This window comes from Montipora capricornis, chromosome 2 (assembly GCF_036669925.1).
Source record: "Montipora capricornis isolate CH-2021 chromosome 2, ASM3666992v2, whole genome shotgun sequence".
Taxonomy (NCBI): domain Eukaryota; kingdom Metazoa; phylum Cnidaria; class Anthozoa; order Scleractinia; family Acroporidae; genus Montipora; species Montipora capricornis.
Genome location: NC_090884.1, coordinates 64,426,967 through 64,444,782, shown reverse-complemented (window position 1 = coordinate 64,444,782; position 17,816 = coordinate 64,426,967). Strand labels below are relative to the sequence as shown.

General features: G+C 40.8%; 2 protein-coding genes across 2 annotated transcripts in view; one reads left to right on the top strand and one right to left on the bottom strand.

Moving 5' to 3' along the window:
- LOC138031474 (TNF receptor-associated factor 2-like) overlaps positions 1–17,816 on the bottom strand; it is a 527,459-nt gene that overhangs the window by 475,199 nt on the left and 34,444 nt on the right. The window lies entirely within an intron of this gene.
- On the top strand, positions 3,787–4,281 carry LOC138037637 (uncharacterized). The gene has a single exon (XM_068883540.1). It carries the CDS (start codon positions 3,787–3,789, stop codon positions 4,279–4,281), a length of 495 nt encoding a protein of 164 aa, XP_068739641.1.

Here is a 17,816-nt window from a genome sequence, read left to right as displayed (position 1 = left end):
ATAACATTTACTAGAACAACTTAAAAAGACATGTGCTAAGGCAGCTGCCCTGCGTAAGCTGCGTAAGTTTATACCATAAAGAGTTATCTATGATTCGCCTTTACAAAGCATATGTATCACCTCAGTTAAACTATTGTAGCCCACTTCTGTTAGGAATAAGTAACGGGCTCAAAAATAATTTAGAGGACACTACTTACTATATTCTAAGGATTATCCTAGGGTATTCGAGCCCTTTGTCTTATGATTGTCTCCTCAATTTAGCTGCATTACAGAACCTAGAGACAAGGCGGCAATTTCAGTCATTAGCAGGAGCCATCTGGAGCGTGCAACTTCCATACAGCGTCTGTGAAACGGCGTTTTCACAAGTAGGTTTATTTTTAGAATAGCCCTTCCCGCGAATTAGGTAAAAAACAAAGGCACTTCCGGTTCGGTGACCTTATGACGTCAGCTTAATTTCTTGTAATTGGTCATCGGGCTCCAGTGGGAGTCTCATTAGCGGGAAATTCAATCTAAAAATAACCTTACTTGTGAAAACGCCGTTGCACGAACACAGTAGAGTTGCAGGCTCCAGATGGGCTCCTGTCATTAGTTATTTTATACAAATTTTAGAAGGCCAGGGTCCAGAATATCTAACGTTTTAAACGTAAATTATAATTTAACGGTGTCTGGTACTCGCCTCATGGTACCATCTTTTAACTTAGAATACATGCACAAGTCATGGTTACATTTAACAACTAAGCTTTGGAATGGTTTACTCGCTAGAGTTAGGGAGCGTCCGGACTTGGCTGCTTTCAGGCTTTGACTTTGCGGGATCGTTACGCATCTGGGGTGGCTGAACGACTGGGCAGGAAGCTTCCTCTCTCTGGTGGGTGTGCTATTCCATGCCATACTTAACTTTTTTTTATTTCTTTGAATTTTAGATGCATCTTCGCTCACAAATTAGATATTATGTATAAACTAGATAATATGTAGCTTAAATCTTGAGTGTAGTCTATTCTTGCGGTAGAGTGCTCGATGCGTTTCGCAGAGTGTAGTATATATAGTGTATAGTGTATTTCTGAGGATTGAACTAATGAATAAGACATAACTTTATCTGTGACTCTGAGTTTCAAGCTTACGCGATCATCAGACAGACTTTGATCCAATTTAAAGTCTGTCTGATGATCGTGTAAGCGCGAAACGCAGAGTCACAGAAGAAGTTATGTCTTATTGATTTTATCAGATATACGTATAATATGTAGCTTATCAATATTTTTATCTCCTGTCATTAGTTCTTATTACCTTATTATTTGTAATTAGTTTCACGTTCACGTTTAAACGAGCTCTTAGCTCCTAGGTGATACGTGGGTAAATAAAGTATGTTATGTTATGTTATGTTTCAAAGATTTGCAATTTCCATCAAATTTGTTTATCACGTATGATCAAGCTTTTTCCCCCAGACTAGTTTTCCAATATTTTAAGACTGTGATAACTGTATTAGCTCTGCTTGAAGTGTAGCTCCCGGTAAAAGAACACTTTGTGAGAAAATATAGTAAAATTCCTGCTTAAAGGGTGTCATGATCAACGGTGGTTACCATGGAAACGACCGTCAGCTGGCCCCAATATGACTGTTTTCGTTCATCCCTCCAGAGAACTTACATCCACACAGAAAATGAAGGGGGAAGAGATGTCTGACTTACCTTGTTCACCAAGAAATGAGCGACAATAATTCCAGGCAAGTTTAAACCTCCGTATCAACTTGATGAACTCTTCCTTTGCAGGTCCTGCAAAACGATAACCAAAAGAGTTATTCTTTTATTCAGTTGAATATGTGTTATTTGAAGTGGTACTATGACGAAAATCTTCAATTTTTGTTTTGACTTTTTCAAACAGGAATTTAGTATCTTTGTCTAAGGGTACAATATGCACGAGAATTTAAACTGCAGAAAACCCGCCGCCATTACTGATTTTGCACAAGTGAGCTGCCGATTGCACGTGCGTGCGGAATTACGCATGAGTTGCTTCGTGGCGCCATATTCCAATCTTTGCATTGAGCTTCTTGTGGCCTTGGAGAGCTGAGAACTCTCAGATGTCTTCGTCGGATTCTTCTTCTAGCTCATCTGGGAGCGAGGCAAAGGAACGTTTTAACGAGGAAATCTTTGAATTTTTTGGGATAGTTCTTTACGATGGATATTTAGCGCCGTTGACTACACCAGAAGTCGCTGCAGAACACGAGGCAATAATGGCTGAAGAAGCTGAAATAGAACGTCAGTATCAGGCAAGATTCACTCCGTAGGTTGAACTTGCTACGTGGTACAACATTTAAAATTGTTTCGTTGCAACGCTTATGATTCTTTTTTCATCCAAATAACTCGTTATTATTGAAGTATAGGACGTTTTCAACCAACCTCAAGGGACACCAATAACAATAGAGAAATATACGACTTCTGCCGGACGAACAAAAAGAGCTAATGAGAGATCTTTTGCTTTCGTCCACCAGCATAGCGGTGATGACGTGACTTAAAAACCTCCTATTGTACCGACAGCACGAGTAGGTCTTCTTGCCTTTTCTTTGTTTTTTATGATGTTTGTCGTCATGTCTGTGATTACCATGAACGTAGAAAGATGATTTCATCCGTGTTTTGTCTATTGGCGTCCATAATTTCACAAAGGACGGAATTCTTTACTGGAGCTGCTACCTGACTCGTTAGCCTGTATTTTTAAATATAGAGTAATGAGTTAATATGATTGAAATACAGTTTACTTCTCTTTGCTTCATTTACCATGTGGACGATTTAATACACCTGTTATGGAAGTGTAGTGTTTTTCTTAAGGCAATAGTAGAATGGGAATGGAAATACCTGCTCAAGGACAATATGGAGGATTAGGCCAATAGTACAACACAAAATTGTGTATGTTCCACACTTGGCCGAATTTATTAATGTCCCATACTGTCATGGCAATCCACGACAGCCATCACCATCACCTCTTTGTTCTTGAATTGTTTAAACAATTTTTTTCTGATATTTCCTCCAGAATGCAAGAAATGACGGGATAAGGAGATGTCTTTGGTGGTAATGATATGTTGGTTCATGATAGGTCGAAACACCAAAATCACCTTCCTTAATGAGACCCTGGCACACAACACTGCAAAACTCAGTAAAAGGTTTCTAGAGGAAACCTCCCCAACAGATCTGGTTAACTCTTCCAGGTGTGTGTTTCTCCACATTTGCTACACTGAGATACTATGGTCAACGTTGTTCCTGTTTGTGTTACAACAACCGTAGGTTTAGCGCAGAACACTATTCCCTTGTGTTCCTCTCTTACATTCTGTCCTTGCATGCCTAGCCTATAATATAATTATAATAATAATAATAATAATAATAATAATAATAATAATAATGATAGTAATAGTAATAATGATAATGATAATGATAATGATAATATTAAAACGAAAACGAGGAACGAGGGTAGCATGCTACATGACTGCAGCAACAAACGAATGGATAATGGTAGCATGGAAAAACGAAATTCGCAAGGAACAGACACCACTGAAGAGAGAAGCCGAAAAAGCAATGAGAAATGTAAATGCGATAGTATCATTTGGTGAACGAAGCCTAACAATTGGTGGAGAAAGACATACCGAATGGAATGTAGGATCGAAGGAGCTTAAATAAACAACAAAGTCTTGCAGAGAAGGAGCTCCAAAGCGAAATACTAAAACTATATGGTGAAGACGACTTCGGGTGGTTAAAATGTAATACCGATCCCAGGAAAACACCGTCGATATTCACATTACAGGAACAGATGATAGAAACAAAAGCGTGGAAGAAGACCAGGGGATTGGTGGATGATGACAAATGCCGGCTATGCGGGGAGCACAGAGGAACAGTTCAACACCTTCTGTCTGGATGCAAGAAGCTAGGAGGATCAGAGTATGCTAAACGATACGACAACACTCTGAAAGTGCTAGCAGGGAAGTGGGCTATTGAAAAAGGAATGCTTCTTGAAGAGACGAAGCGGTATGCAGTGAATTGGGAACGTGGAAAAGTGATGGAAAACGATGGAAAGAAGTTATATTGGGACTGGGAACATCGAATGAGAACGAACTGTATTGCGAGAAGACCAGATCTCATATTAGAAGACAACGTAAAGAAAACGCTACTGTTCATTGATATGGCGTGCCCCAACGAATCAAATAAGGAAGCCAAACGAGAGGAAAAGATCAGAAAGTATCAACAGTTACGCTTCGAATTACGAGAACGACGAGAAGGATATATTGTTAAAGTGATGATTCTCTAACTCATTGAAGTGCACAGGTCGTGTTTGTGGAGAGCCTGTAAAGGTCCATTCCAAAACTGTAAGTTGTTAGTACCAAACAACGTAAATGCCAATCTTGATTCTATGAGCGTCTCTTGAGCGAAGAGTTTCTGTGGAACAATAACCTTACTTACCATTCACAACTGACAATACTGTCCCATAAAACAGAGAATTGCATATAACAGGAAAGGAGTAGAAGGTGTCAAAAATGTGCTAATATAAAAACAGGCAGGTAGCAAAGTTGGACCGAACCAAATAGGATTGCTCATTTCGGATGGACGTAAAAAAATGACCAGATCTCGAAAAATAACCCTAGCCCTAATCTTTCAGCTAACTTTGGTAAAAATGGTGCAAACGTCGAAGTGTTTTGGCTTACAAAACCGTTTTTTCGCTCAATCCGAGATGAGCGATCAGAGTTGATCCGGTCCGACTTCTGTACCTGCCCTATAAAAACTCCACATGCGGACAACCTCTTTTCTCCGCAAATACTAGCCCCCATCAGCCAACACACATTGAACATGCGTACCTACGTTCCATTCCAAAAAATGTCGTCCGGACAAAAGACATGACAAGGCGACGAGGATAGGATTCAAGAAATTATGACTGCTATTGGGAAGATAGAGAGTTTTGATGACACAAAAGAGAACTGGGAAACCTATGTGGAACGAGTAAATCTATTTTTCTTAGTGAACGAGATCGATGATGACCATAAAGTGCCAACTTTGTTGAGCTTGATCGGTGGGAAAACCTACACTCTGCTTAGGGATCTTCTTGCACCGGAGAAACCAGCTTCAAGGTCCTTTCAACAGATAGTTACTAAGCTACAGGAGGATTTGAGCCCGAAACCCTTGGAAATTGCGAAAGACTTCGTTTCTACAAGAGAAACCAACATGAAGGAGAAAGCATTTTGTCTTACGTGGCCGAGCTTAGGAAGCTTGCGACACACTGCAATTTAGGCGGAAATCTCAACGAAGCGCTACGAGATGAACTGGTCTGTGGACTTCGGAATATGCAGATCCAAACGCGATTGCTGTCAGAAGCCAAACTGAAGTACTCCAAAGCTGTGGAGATTGCTGTAGCAATGGAAACTGCCATCCCCGAGGCTTCAGAATTGCAAAGTGAGTTCAACCCAGTCCCTCACGTTGAGAAGTTGACTGAAAGCAACAAAACAACACGAGCGAAACCGGCAGCGACTCCCTATTGCTACGGCTGTGGTGGAAACATACACATGGCACACAATTGTTTCTACAAGGACCAGACTTGCCACCGCTGTGGGAAACAAGGCCATATCCAGCGAGTTTGTCGTTCCAAACAGCAAGGCAAGCCTAAACAAGAAACCAAAAACCCTGAGGTACATACTGTTGAGGTTGATGTTGATGTTGATGCTTATGAAGACATCTTAGCCACTTTCGAGGTACACAATGAGGAAACAGAGCAATGATATTATCTGGGTTGATTTGGATTTTGTTGGTAAACCCCTTAAGATGGAACTGGACAACGGTTCGGCTGTGTCGATCATCTCGCTTGACCTCTACCAACAGAAATTTAACAGGGTTCCCTCGCACAAAACTGGACTGTTTTTGAAAACCTACACTGGGGAAAACATTATGCCAGTGGGAGTGCTTAAAATACCCGTGGATTACCAAAACCAAAGAGAATTGCTGGACCCGTATATCGTCAAGAACAAGGGTCCTGTTCTAATGGGAAGAGATTGGCTTTTGGTGTTCTATCAAGTCCTGTGCAGCGTTTGGATGTTATGCTAAACAAGTACTCAGATGTCTTTGAAGATAAACTGGGCACATTTACTTTAGCCAAAACGAAGTAAACTCTTAAAGAAGACAGCCAAGCACGCTTCCTCAAAGCAAGACCAATGTCTTCTGCATTAAGGCCGAAGGTGGAGGAAGAAGTGCGGAGACTCCAGAATGAAGGCCGTATTCTCACTAAAGTGGAGTGGAGTGAACGGGCCACACCGATTGTTCCTGTCCCCGAGAAAGATGGTTCCGTCAGACTTTGCGGTGATTACAAGGTCACAGTGAATCCAGAACTACAAGCAGAGCAGTACCCTCTACCTCGCATTGAAGACATTTTGCAAACCTGGCTGGTGGGCAGAAATTCACAAAGATTGACTTCCGTCAAGCATATCACCAATTAAAGATGGAAGAAGATTTAAAGAAATACCTCACTATCAACACCTGTTTCAGTACAACCGACTAGTGTTAAGCATCACCTCTGCACTTGCTATCTGGCAGCGCACCAATGATCAAGTGTTAAAAGGAACGTCTGGAACAAGCTGTATCTTTGATAATATGATGATCACTGGAAAGAATGATGAAGAGCATCTTGCTCACCTAGAAGAAGTGTTACGTCGGTTGCAGGTTCATGGGTTAAGAGCAAACACGACAAAGTGTGAGTTTTTTAAGTTGAAAATAACCTTCTGTGGACATGATATTGACAGTCATGGCCTCAGCAAGTCACCAGAGAAAGTGGAAGCAGCTTTGAAAGCACCTCGCCCATGCAATGTAGCTGAAATGATATCGTTCCTGGGGCTAGTCAATTGCTACAACAGATTCTTGCCCAAGCTGTCAACAGAAGTGCACCCTTTGAACTAGTTGTTAGAGAACAACCGTCAATGGAAATGAACGAAAAAATGCGAAACAGCATTCCACAATGTGAAAGAGATGATCACCTCAGAGCAAGTATTAACACATTATGACCCCAGTCTGCCACTGAGGCTTGCTTGTGATGCATCCCCTGTGGGAATTGGTGCCGTGCTATCTCACATTTGCTTCTAGGACACTCACAAAAACTGAGCAAAATTGAGCACATTGGCAAAGAGGTTTTGGGGATAATATGGGGAATCAAGAAGTTCCATGTGTATTTGTTTGGCCGATCTTTCACACTGTTCACAGATCATCAGCCACTAACATCATCTTTCATCCACACAAGAGCATTCCAGTGGTTACGGCAGCCAGACTCCAGCGCTATGCATTATTTCTGGCTGGCTATGACTACAAAATCGAGTACAAGAACACTTAAGTGCATAGCAATGCACATGGCCTTTCCCGGCTGCCACTGAAAACCGAAGAGAGAGCAGAAGAAGTTGCGGATCCAGTGATGTTTTCAGTATGATGCAGTTTGAGCCATTACCAGTCACAGTTGACAACGTCCGAAGAGAAACCCAAAGGGACCCTGTACTGAGTCAAGAACATGAGATATTGACTAAAGGATGGCTAAGCAGCCATGTTCCTGTACTCGACCCCTTCTACGCTCGCAGGGATGAGATAACAGTACATTCAGGTTGTTTGCTGTGGGGAAATCAGAGTCATAGTACCCCCAAAACGTCGTCCACAAGTGCTTGTAGAACTTCATCAAGGACATCTAGGAGTGGTGAAGATGATGGCCCTAGCATGAAGCTACATCTGGTGGCCAGGGATCGACAAGGAAATTGAAGAAACCGCAAGGACATGCTCTGGATACCAGCTAATGCAGGCTTGGTAGCGAATCCATATTGATTTCGCCGGACCCTTCCTTGGTTGCATGGTTTTGATTGTCGTGGATGCTCATTCTAGATGGTTGGAAGTAGAGAAAATGGACACCACGACCTCAACGAAAACCATTGAGAAACTGCAGAACTTATTTTCTAGATACGGCGTGCCGTCCCAGCTAGTGAGTGACAAAGGTCCACAGTTTAAATCTGAAGAGTTTCAGATCTTCCTCAAGAGAGGTGGGATCAAACATCTGGTATCAGCTCCATACCATCCTGCCAGCAATGGTCTAGCCGAGCGTCATGTACAGATTCAGTTTCAAATCAGGCATGAAAAGTGGAACAGAAGTAAAACCTCTGCAACGTTCTTGCTAGCTTACAGGAATACCCTCCATTCAACAACTGGAGAAGCGCCATCTAAGCTATTTTTGGGAAGGGGATTACGGACTCAACTGGACTTGCTGAAACCCGATCTCCGCTTGAAGATAAGCAACCCCCATATAGACCAAACTGTCACGAAGGGAGGTGCTGCAACCAGAGAATTCTCCATCGGTCAGACAGTGATAGTGGGTACCTGGCATCATCCGAACACAACGTGGCCCAATCTCTTACGAAGTAGAAGTCAAACCTGGCTTAGTGTGGCGTCGACACACAGACCAACTGAGGGATATAAGAATTCCAGTGACAACAAGCAGTAGCCCAGCTGTTACCCAGACCTCAGAACATCCAAGCTAGGTTGAGAGTCGTGGGGACCCAGTGACCGAAGCCAGTGAGCAGACAACAGCCAGCTACATGGAGACTGATGTTCCGCCACTAAGTCCAGTTGCTTACCTTTCAGCTAGCAGCCCACCATATTTGAGTGAGCCTGTTACTGACCCTGTTCCTGTTAGACGATATCCGGTCCGAGTACGGAAGACCCCAGGTAGGCTGGATTTATGAACCTTGAAGTGATATTAAGCCCCTTGTCTGCAGTCTGCATTTTACACTAACCGCTAGAAAACACTGGGTGAAATTAATTTTATTTACTAGTACAAAGAGCTCACTCAACCCTCTATGACTTCGTTCTCTTATAGAATCTGAGGTTACCTTCAAGATGGTTGGAACTAATCCTGGCTTTGCTCGTCTCTCGGTTCCCTTTACATGGACTGCGCGGGTAAAACAATTTGTTTTTAAGTGCAGCGAGCATATGCTAAATGTACCGGTAGGGTTGAAGTTTTTTCTGTGTTGACAAACAAATCTTTTCCACTTTGTACGGATGTTGCCACTTCACTGAGAAGGGTGCATTGAAATGCCCAATCCTTTATGGGAGACTTGGCTGCAATCTTGCACTTCACATTGTCTTGGAGGCATTTTAGAGATCGTAAACACCAGATAAACTCTTCGAGGACGCCTCATTTCTCTAAGATTGCATAGAAATATAGCCACGATCTTTTGGCGTGGTGCGAATATCACGTCACTTCCTACCTGCCTGACAAGTGCCAAGTGGTTTGTGATTCGCTCGGTCATTTTTTAATCGAGTAATGGTGGACGGCCGAAACCAAAAAGACAAGATCAAAATATTCTGACCTCCCGTGCGAGTTTCAAATAAAACTTGGCATGGTAAGTATTCAGGATTTCTACTTCCCAAAAATGAAGAGAGACGGAAATGCAAAATTTTGACCATAGTACGCCCCTTTAAGATGGCAAGGAAAAGGACATAAACTGATTGCCACATAGTGTTTGGTCACTTTTCGCTCTAATCACACTCACTACACTGGTAATACTCATCTGACAACAAATATATCTGTGTTTGTAAATTTAGTGAGAGTGAATGAAATCCTTTCCTTACTCAAATACGCGTTTTGTGGAGACATGTTGAATCCGTGAGGAAGGGAAAAACATTTTCTTCTTTCCCTTTGTTGATAAGCAGTGCTTGCAGGCAATAAAGAGCACAACGACCAATAATAACTAACTCAGCTGTATTCAGAGACTGCTGCACGGGTTCACTCACTTGACTAACGCGCATACGTTGCGCCTCAAGGATAACTGTTATCTCGCAGGCTCAATTGTCAACAAAATCAACACCTTTCTTTCTCAAAGAAAAATAATAATAAACTGAGTTGACGATTTCTCAATTAGTTCTTTCTTAATTAAAACGTCCCTTCCTTGAAATGAAACATGAGTTCTGATTCACATGAAAACTTTGCCAGAAAATTATATTAAAATACAATCGTGTTCAAAAAACAAAAAGGAAAAAACTCATAATCTTCGAACCAATAAGGTTCCTTCCTGATCCGCTGTAGCCTTGTCTGCATATCTGCTCAAGTGGTGTCTGCCTTGGTGGTATCTTGGAACTCTTGGAACTCTGCTTCGCAGCATGCGTTGGCTGGACTTGCGTTTTCTATACAGCAGGTGGTGTGGTTCTCTCTGTTGATTTGCCTATTGTCGTAGGACGTAGATGTACCCTCTTTCTCCTGAAGATACCTTCTTTGCCTTCTATTATGTAGGATCGGTTTCTATGTTCGGTAAGCACGGTTCCTCTTATCCAATCGCATTTCTTTTCGTCTTTGTGTTGGCAGTACACTGATTGACCAGAACCTAGTTAACTCAAGTCTTGTGCATCTTTCTCGTAGGTTATTTTGATGGCAAAGTGGCATTTGGCTCTTGCTTTCTACTTCTGATTTTTTTGCTTCTCGCGGATGGTAGCGTATTTTCCCAACTTGAAACATCATTTATGCAGGGATTCCAGTATCTTGGCGACATGTGTTCTACAATTCAAATAGATCTTGGTATCGATCGGTACCATCAGGCAGTGCTTTTCGCATCATCGTTTCGGTAATCTTCACGGCAGCTTAATTCCGCCTTTTCGTTTGACTTGTGATGTTCAGGCGATGATGTTGAATGGTCAATTCTTTAGTGGAATTGTTCAAATTCTTCTCGGAAGAGGAATTGTGAGCCAGAGTCAGTCATTATTTGAATTGGTATTCCGTTGCTTGCCAAATGGTCCTATGAGTTTAGTGATGACTTCTTTAGTCGTTGTAGAGGACATGTAATCAACTTCAATGAAATTTGACTGCCTAGATAATTTCTGCCCTTGATTTCAACAAATCGACACCTATTGGGCCCCACGTTGTTTCTTATCATGCCGTTTGAGTGTCTCTTTCTGATTCCATGATATGTGTAGCTGACAGGCTTCACAGTTTTTGGCCACTTGACGCATCTCTGTTTATATTGTGGGGGCCAAAATAAAATATCATGGTCACGTCGCATCATGCTGTCGTAACCAAGATGTACAGAAAGCGGTCTTTTCTTCGTGGTGTCTCTCAGTGACACTGGAATTACTAATTCTTTCCCCCTTTAAAATGTTTCCATCTTGATGGCTTAGAGTGTCTCTCACGTCGAAGAATGGCCTCAATTCACTGGGTATTTCATTCTTGTGTTCACGCCATCTATCCTTTATAATACCTGGAGTGTCTGCGCGCTTTAATTTTTTGCAGTTAATTCTCTCACTTCTTTAAATATCTCATCTGATTCTCCTTTCAGAGCGTCGGCCTTCATGTGTGTGAAGAATGTCAGTAATAAAATGTCAGTAATAAAACCTTTCCCTACTTCTACGTAGTGGAAATAAACATATCGATGAAGTCGATGTACTACTGACTGCAACCTATTAGGAGCTTGGCTGAAAGGCCTCTTTAGAATTGAACCTAAGGGGTTGTGGTCGTTTTCAATCTTTCTGCCATACGTGTACTGTTCAAAGCGCTCTAGACCAAATACTACTGCCAATGTCCCCTTCGAAATTTGAGCCCAATTTCGTTTTGCGCTTGTCAGTGCTCCCGAGGTATATTCAATTGGCTTGCCTTCTTTTAGGTGGGAGGTGCCCAATTCGTCTTTGCTGCTGTCTACTTCCAGGACCAACTTCTTTTCTAGGTCAAAGTAAGTTGGGCCGTAGCCAGTATGAGGCTAACTGAGGCACTTGCCTCAGTCATATTTTTCGTGACTTTTTTTAATAATGCAGAATCCCAGTGCTGTCGTTAAATAAAGCCACCAAAAACACCGTGGAAATTGTTTCCGTTATTCTGGTTACAGCCATGGTAGGCAAGTAGGGGTGTTTATGTAATCTCCTTTTTCACTTTCTGAAATGCGTCTTCACATTCACCGGACCACTTCCAGTCAACATCCTTTCTAGTCAGGTCTCATTTGGGTCATAAATCTCTAGCTACAATCCTGGCCAAAAATAATTTTTGTGGCAGGGTAATGTTCTTGGTGGAATATCTCGGGTTGAGATGCAACTTTGCTTCTCCCAAACTTCCTAAAAAATTGTATCAAGGCTTACTTGAGCTGTTCTCATCATTGATTGTGAACCGTCACATTTCTTGCACGGTTTTTAGTCCCATGAGACGACTGATTCAGGACTAAAAAGTGTTCCTCCCAGGGGAGTTAACTGACTCGTTCCACATGATTAGTTTCTGCGAGGTGGGTTTCACTTGTGACTTCTTCACAAACTTCTGGCATATCGTGTTCACATCTGCACCCCATCGCAGTGGTTTACTTGCATTAAAGCAGTTACAAAGCAGTTACTCGTTTGTTTGTGATCAGTCACTACAGTGGCTAACCAATGTGTATCAGAGTTAGTGGAATTACTCTCTATATGAAGTCGTGTACTTTCTTGCATTTCACATTAAGATGATTTCTGCCTTTGCAGCTCTTGCACATTTTTCCCCAGGCAGGACATTGAGTCTTGACTGCCTCATGTGACTTGCCACACAAATTGCACTCTTTCAGGATACGGGGGGTATGGTTTTGTTGAGCTTTCAATCAGACTTTAAGCTTCTGCTTCATTTACTTTGTACATTTACTTTATCAATCTTCTGTGCTTCACTACTTGCACTCATTTCCTTTTTGTTTCGTGAAGTGAAAGCTTAGCAGATCTCTATGGCTATTTTAAAGTCTAGGCTTGTCTCACGAAGTAATAAGTCGTGCAACTTACCGGATACAGATTTGTCCCTGATCATTCGGTCTTTCTCTTTGAAGTTGCACGAGGCGGCATGAGAATGCAGCTCGGTTAAGAACACGTCAAAAGGCTCGTGGAATGTTATGGAGTACTTCGTTTTCTCACTTTCTCACGGGTTGCAATGAATTTCAAGCTTTTCAAGTACCTTCGCTGGATCGTGTTTGTCACGTGCGTGATCAAACTGGAACTGATCGAAAGCCTTTATGATTGTGGGCCTCCATACAGTGTTAAAATTAAATCGCTTTTTGTCGCTGTTTCGGTTGGTTTGTAGTTCCACTAGCTTCCATGTGTATTTCCAATTAACGTTTCCGTTTCCCAAAACTATCTGACAGAGTACTATCGGTTACATCAAGTACTAGTTTTGGCACTTTTTTTGTTTTTGTTAAGTGACATTTCCACGAGGAGAAATTGTTGTCTTGTGTTCACACTTTTTCCAGCACAATTTTACAGCTTTTTTTAAAGAGATGTCGCTGCCACCATGTTGATAAGCGCTGCGTACAGGCAGTAAAGAGCACAAAGACCCATAATAAATAACTCAACTGTATTCAGAGACTGCTGCACGGGTTCACGCACTTGACTAGCGCGCATGCGTTACGCCTCACGCATTACTGTTATCTCGCAGGCTCAATTATCAACAATATTCAACGCCCTTCCCACCTCATAATATTCGGGCGGTAGAATACACTTTCTGTAATCTACCGGTTTCTTTTTATGTGCTCTTCCAAGAATTGGTGCTTTAGTGTCAAGGAATGTCTGTTTAAGTATGGCCATCACTTTGAAGTGTTAACGCTTTTTACTCGAAAACACAAATAGCACCAGTTGGTCAAAATATGCGCACTTGTTACCTTTCTCAATTTTGTTAAGAAAATCCTCAATGGTAAATCTCTCGGCGTCCGTCCTGTCAATTCTCCGGTGATATCTATCCATCAATAACTGCTGAAGACGTACCACCTCGGGAAGAAACTGGACACAACGCAACTTATGTTCCTAAACAGAACATAGATAAGTAATTTAAAACAAGGCAATGAAAAAAAGATCCCTTCAAGTCCTATGCGTTTACTTTAATTGAAGATTACAGATATGCGTGGGACGAGATAGAAAGATTCAACATCGCGTTTACGACAATGGGAAAATGTCAGGATGACATTTGCGTTTTGCCAAGAATCAAACAAACTTATTTGATTTAGTTCATTTCTTGCTTGTTAGCTACAGGTATCAAGTAACGTCTCAAAAGAAAAGAGAAGTTAAAATGAGATCATTTTCTTGTTTCCTTTTCTTTTTTAATTAAACAAGAAGCGCCCTGCCGTTTGCCGATTCAGGCAAACGAAATGCCATTCCCTCTAATGCTGGTACAAAAAAGGCAGGAGTTTTATATCGCTTAAAACTACCTGTTTAAGAAAAGCGCTTAAGACTTTATGATGAGTGTCACCAATCGATTCAACTGCCCTCTCGAATGAGTTTCCAAGATGTTCCACGGTGACCTGCCGTCGATACTTCCAAAGGGACGGCGTCATGGGCTTCACACCAAGACTCAAGTCTTCGATTTGTTCCTCAAACTCGAGCAGTTGCCGCATAAGAGGATCGCTTCCTGTAAGTGAGGGAAAAGTCAGCGATATAGAGTGGTAAAGTTGACTGATAATTTAGCAAAAGAGGTACAACGCACTGTCTCCTGTGCAACACAGAGATATGCAACTTTTACTGTCATATTTTTGTAGATCACTCACCTTTTGTTAACTATAACTTTGGAACTACCGTGTTTAAATAAACTATCTGTATCTGTATCTGTATTGGCCATTGATAAAGAAACATAGTATGAACTAGAAGAGCTACATGACTGGCGACATCAGATAAATTATTATTATTATTACTAAGCTTGAGTCACAAACCTGCTCACCATCGAGTCTCCAGTAGCTCAGTGGTTAGAGCATCCAATAAGATGAATTTGTTTTCAGAAAAAAATATAGAATGAAGAAGGGCACGTTTTAGTAGAGATTAATTAAGGCCCTTGAGATACGTTTAGTTCAACAGTAGCTATTTAAAGACTCCCTGTCGAACGGCATGCTTTGTACGCCTTTGTTTATATTATTCAAATAAATAAAGCAAAGCGCGGCTCTAACACTAATCAAAGTTAATGCTGCCCGCATCGCCACAGCGATTCAAATATAAAACAGACATCAATAAAAGTACATATTTATTGTTTTCGATACGTCAATCTTGTAAAATGGGCTGGACGTTTTTATCTTTCATTAAAACAACAATTGGAAAAATAAATACTATTATTCTGTTCGATACTAATTTGTGACAATCAGTTGTTGTCATTCCAGCCATGGGTTGTCTAATATAAGATCAAGATTTTCGGAGCAAGCTCCGAGAATATTGAAAAAAATATAAATAAACGGATAGCAGGCAATAGCTCACTCAGAACAAACGAAGCCTTCATCGGCTTCAGCAAATGAAACTCGAATTCCAGATCACGAACTGACTTCCGTGTCTCAGGTCTCTGAGGTTTTCATTCGGATATATCTGCAATTGCCTTCGTCACTTCATTAGGGTCCAACTGTTCAGTTGTATACTGGTATTTTTCACCGTTGACATGACGAATTTGCAGCCGAAACACAAATAATGATAAAATGAACAAAACTACCGATGAGCAAATGAAATATACATATTCAAGGCAAAAGGAGTAATAACATTATTAACATAATACTAATCCAGCATTAAATTCGAACAATATTCCTCCGATTGCAATGGATTTAATTAATGCAATATATAGAGACATCGAACGGTCAATGGAGGTTTTATGGTCCACGAAACCCGAGTCGAGGCGCGCTATGCATGCCGTTAGACAGAGAGTCTTAAATGTGAAGTTACATTAACATTTGAAATAAATAAAATATTAATAAAATTAAAAGTTGAAGTTCAATGCAATTTTCTAACAACAATTTAGTAACAGATGAGGAGATCAAATTACAAAATGAAATCCCGCGTATATTGGGGGAATTTAAAAACTGGGTTTTTTTCTTGCGAAAATGTTACAAGAGAAGAGTTTCGAGATAACTCCAAGACCCTCAGCTACACAATACGCTATTTAGTTTCAAATTATACCATGATTGGACGTAAAAAATAGCCAGTTACAGTATGCATCGCTTTGAAAAAGTCAAAGGAGAGGCCTTCATAGCGTAAAAAGTCTCGTACCAAATCGCCTGTCTTCCATCAATAGTTTTGAAGCATTCTGTAAATTCTGGTCAAGCTCCTGGCAAGAACGTCAACCAAAAAGAAACAAACGGGTTAAACAAAGCCAAAGTGGAAATTGAAAGAAGGCAATACATATTAATTCCTGTCCACCACTTACCCTAACTATTGGGGCAATAAAAACATAAGAGAAGTCCCTCTCCCATTCTCTTCGATTTTCTCTGGTTAGGAGATGCAAGTTGTGGACGTTTGCTGCAAACAAAACTATGAACCATAAAGAACACAATACTGAGAAAAAAAGCCAACAGTAAGATTAAATACAACTGCAGCCAAACGGTTGAAAGCAGTGGCATTAAAACAACACCAAAACTTGCCCATGATCTTTTCTACCGAGCTAAATGAAGTTAAAGAAATTACAGTAAAAACGGGAGTGTTTCCCAGTAAATTATTTTCATGCCTTCTTTTACTCGTCCCATTCTAATTCCCTGACAACGCATGAATAGGCCTTACAGTAAAAAAAATGACGTCAACATTAGCTCATTCACAGCACATCATCATTGAGTAAGGACACTTTTGTTTGCCTTGCTTTTTTTGCCCTCATTTACTTTACTCGTCTTTACTTATGGAGACATTTTGTATTTTTTCATCCTACTGCTTTCAAAAACAAACTGTAGCTTTGGGCCTTTTTCCTCGAGAACTTTACTCCAGACATTCTTTTCATTTATTCATAATTATGTTATTTTTTTTTTTTTTATTTAACCTTTTTTGCACTTACTTAGCTCCCGGTAACAAGCTCAGGCAGTGTTGCTCCTGTATTTTTTATTTATTTATTTATTTATTTTTTATTTAAACATATTTATATACATGTTTGCCCCAAGAGCTAAATGAGCTCATCACGGGGGGCTTACACCAAAATTCTAATTACCACATAAAAAACAATGGTATTTTTAAAACGATCATTTAGGGAAATTAATGGGAGCTAAGGCTGCTAACACCAGTTTCGCCACTTTTTAGAGACCTTCTTATTAGAAGGGTTATAACTGCTACACTTTAACAGCAACACAACGTCACTGTAGCAGCAACGATATGGTACCATATAAAACACCAGTTATTGCTTTAAAAGATGCGCTCATTATTGTGACGTAATAGGTTACCATGAAAACATAAAAGCTCCCCGAAAACACCCTGGTATGTTTAGTCTTTACTCAAAAATGAACTCGGTGACCCTCAGTTTTTTATTATAGTACAGTAATTTGCAATCCAAGATGGTCACAATAATGAGTGCATTTTGTGAAGCAATATATATTAACCAGTGTTTCGTATGGTACCATATCATTGCTGTCACGTGATACATTGTAGTAGTTTTAACCCTTCCAAGAAGGTTTCTTAAAAGTGGCGAAACTGGTTCCCTCCACCTTAAAGGGAAATAATTATTGTTGTCCTTCAGGCAGACGACCTGCGAGAGACTATGGCTCAATATCTCTTTTTTTTCTCGGTATTTGTAACCAGTGAGGACTGTACAATTTAGTTGGCCATATTCTACCAAAACGGCTTGCTTAATACCGGCCCTGTTTTGTTACTAAATAATCGTTTTGTTCTTTTTTGCGGGCCGTTCTGTGTGTTACGGCTGCTTGTTTTGTCCAGTTAAACTCCTGTCCCTCAAGTGCATAACTTAAACTTCCAAGAAGGGCGTCGAAAATTATATGCTTGTATCCCTCTGAAAAGCAGGCTTTACCTGTTTGCCCTCCGTGGAATAAGATCATTCGATGTAAGACAAGATGCACTGTCATAGCGGCAGCATCAATACTTTTTCCTATAGCTTTTTCAAGAACATCAAGATCCCGCTGCAAA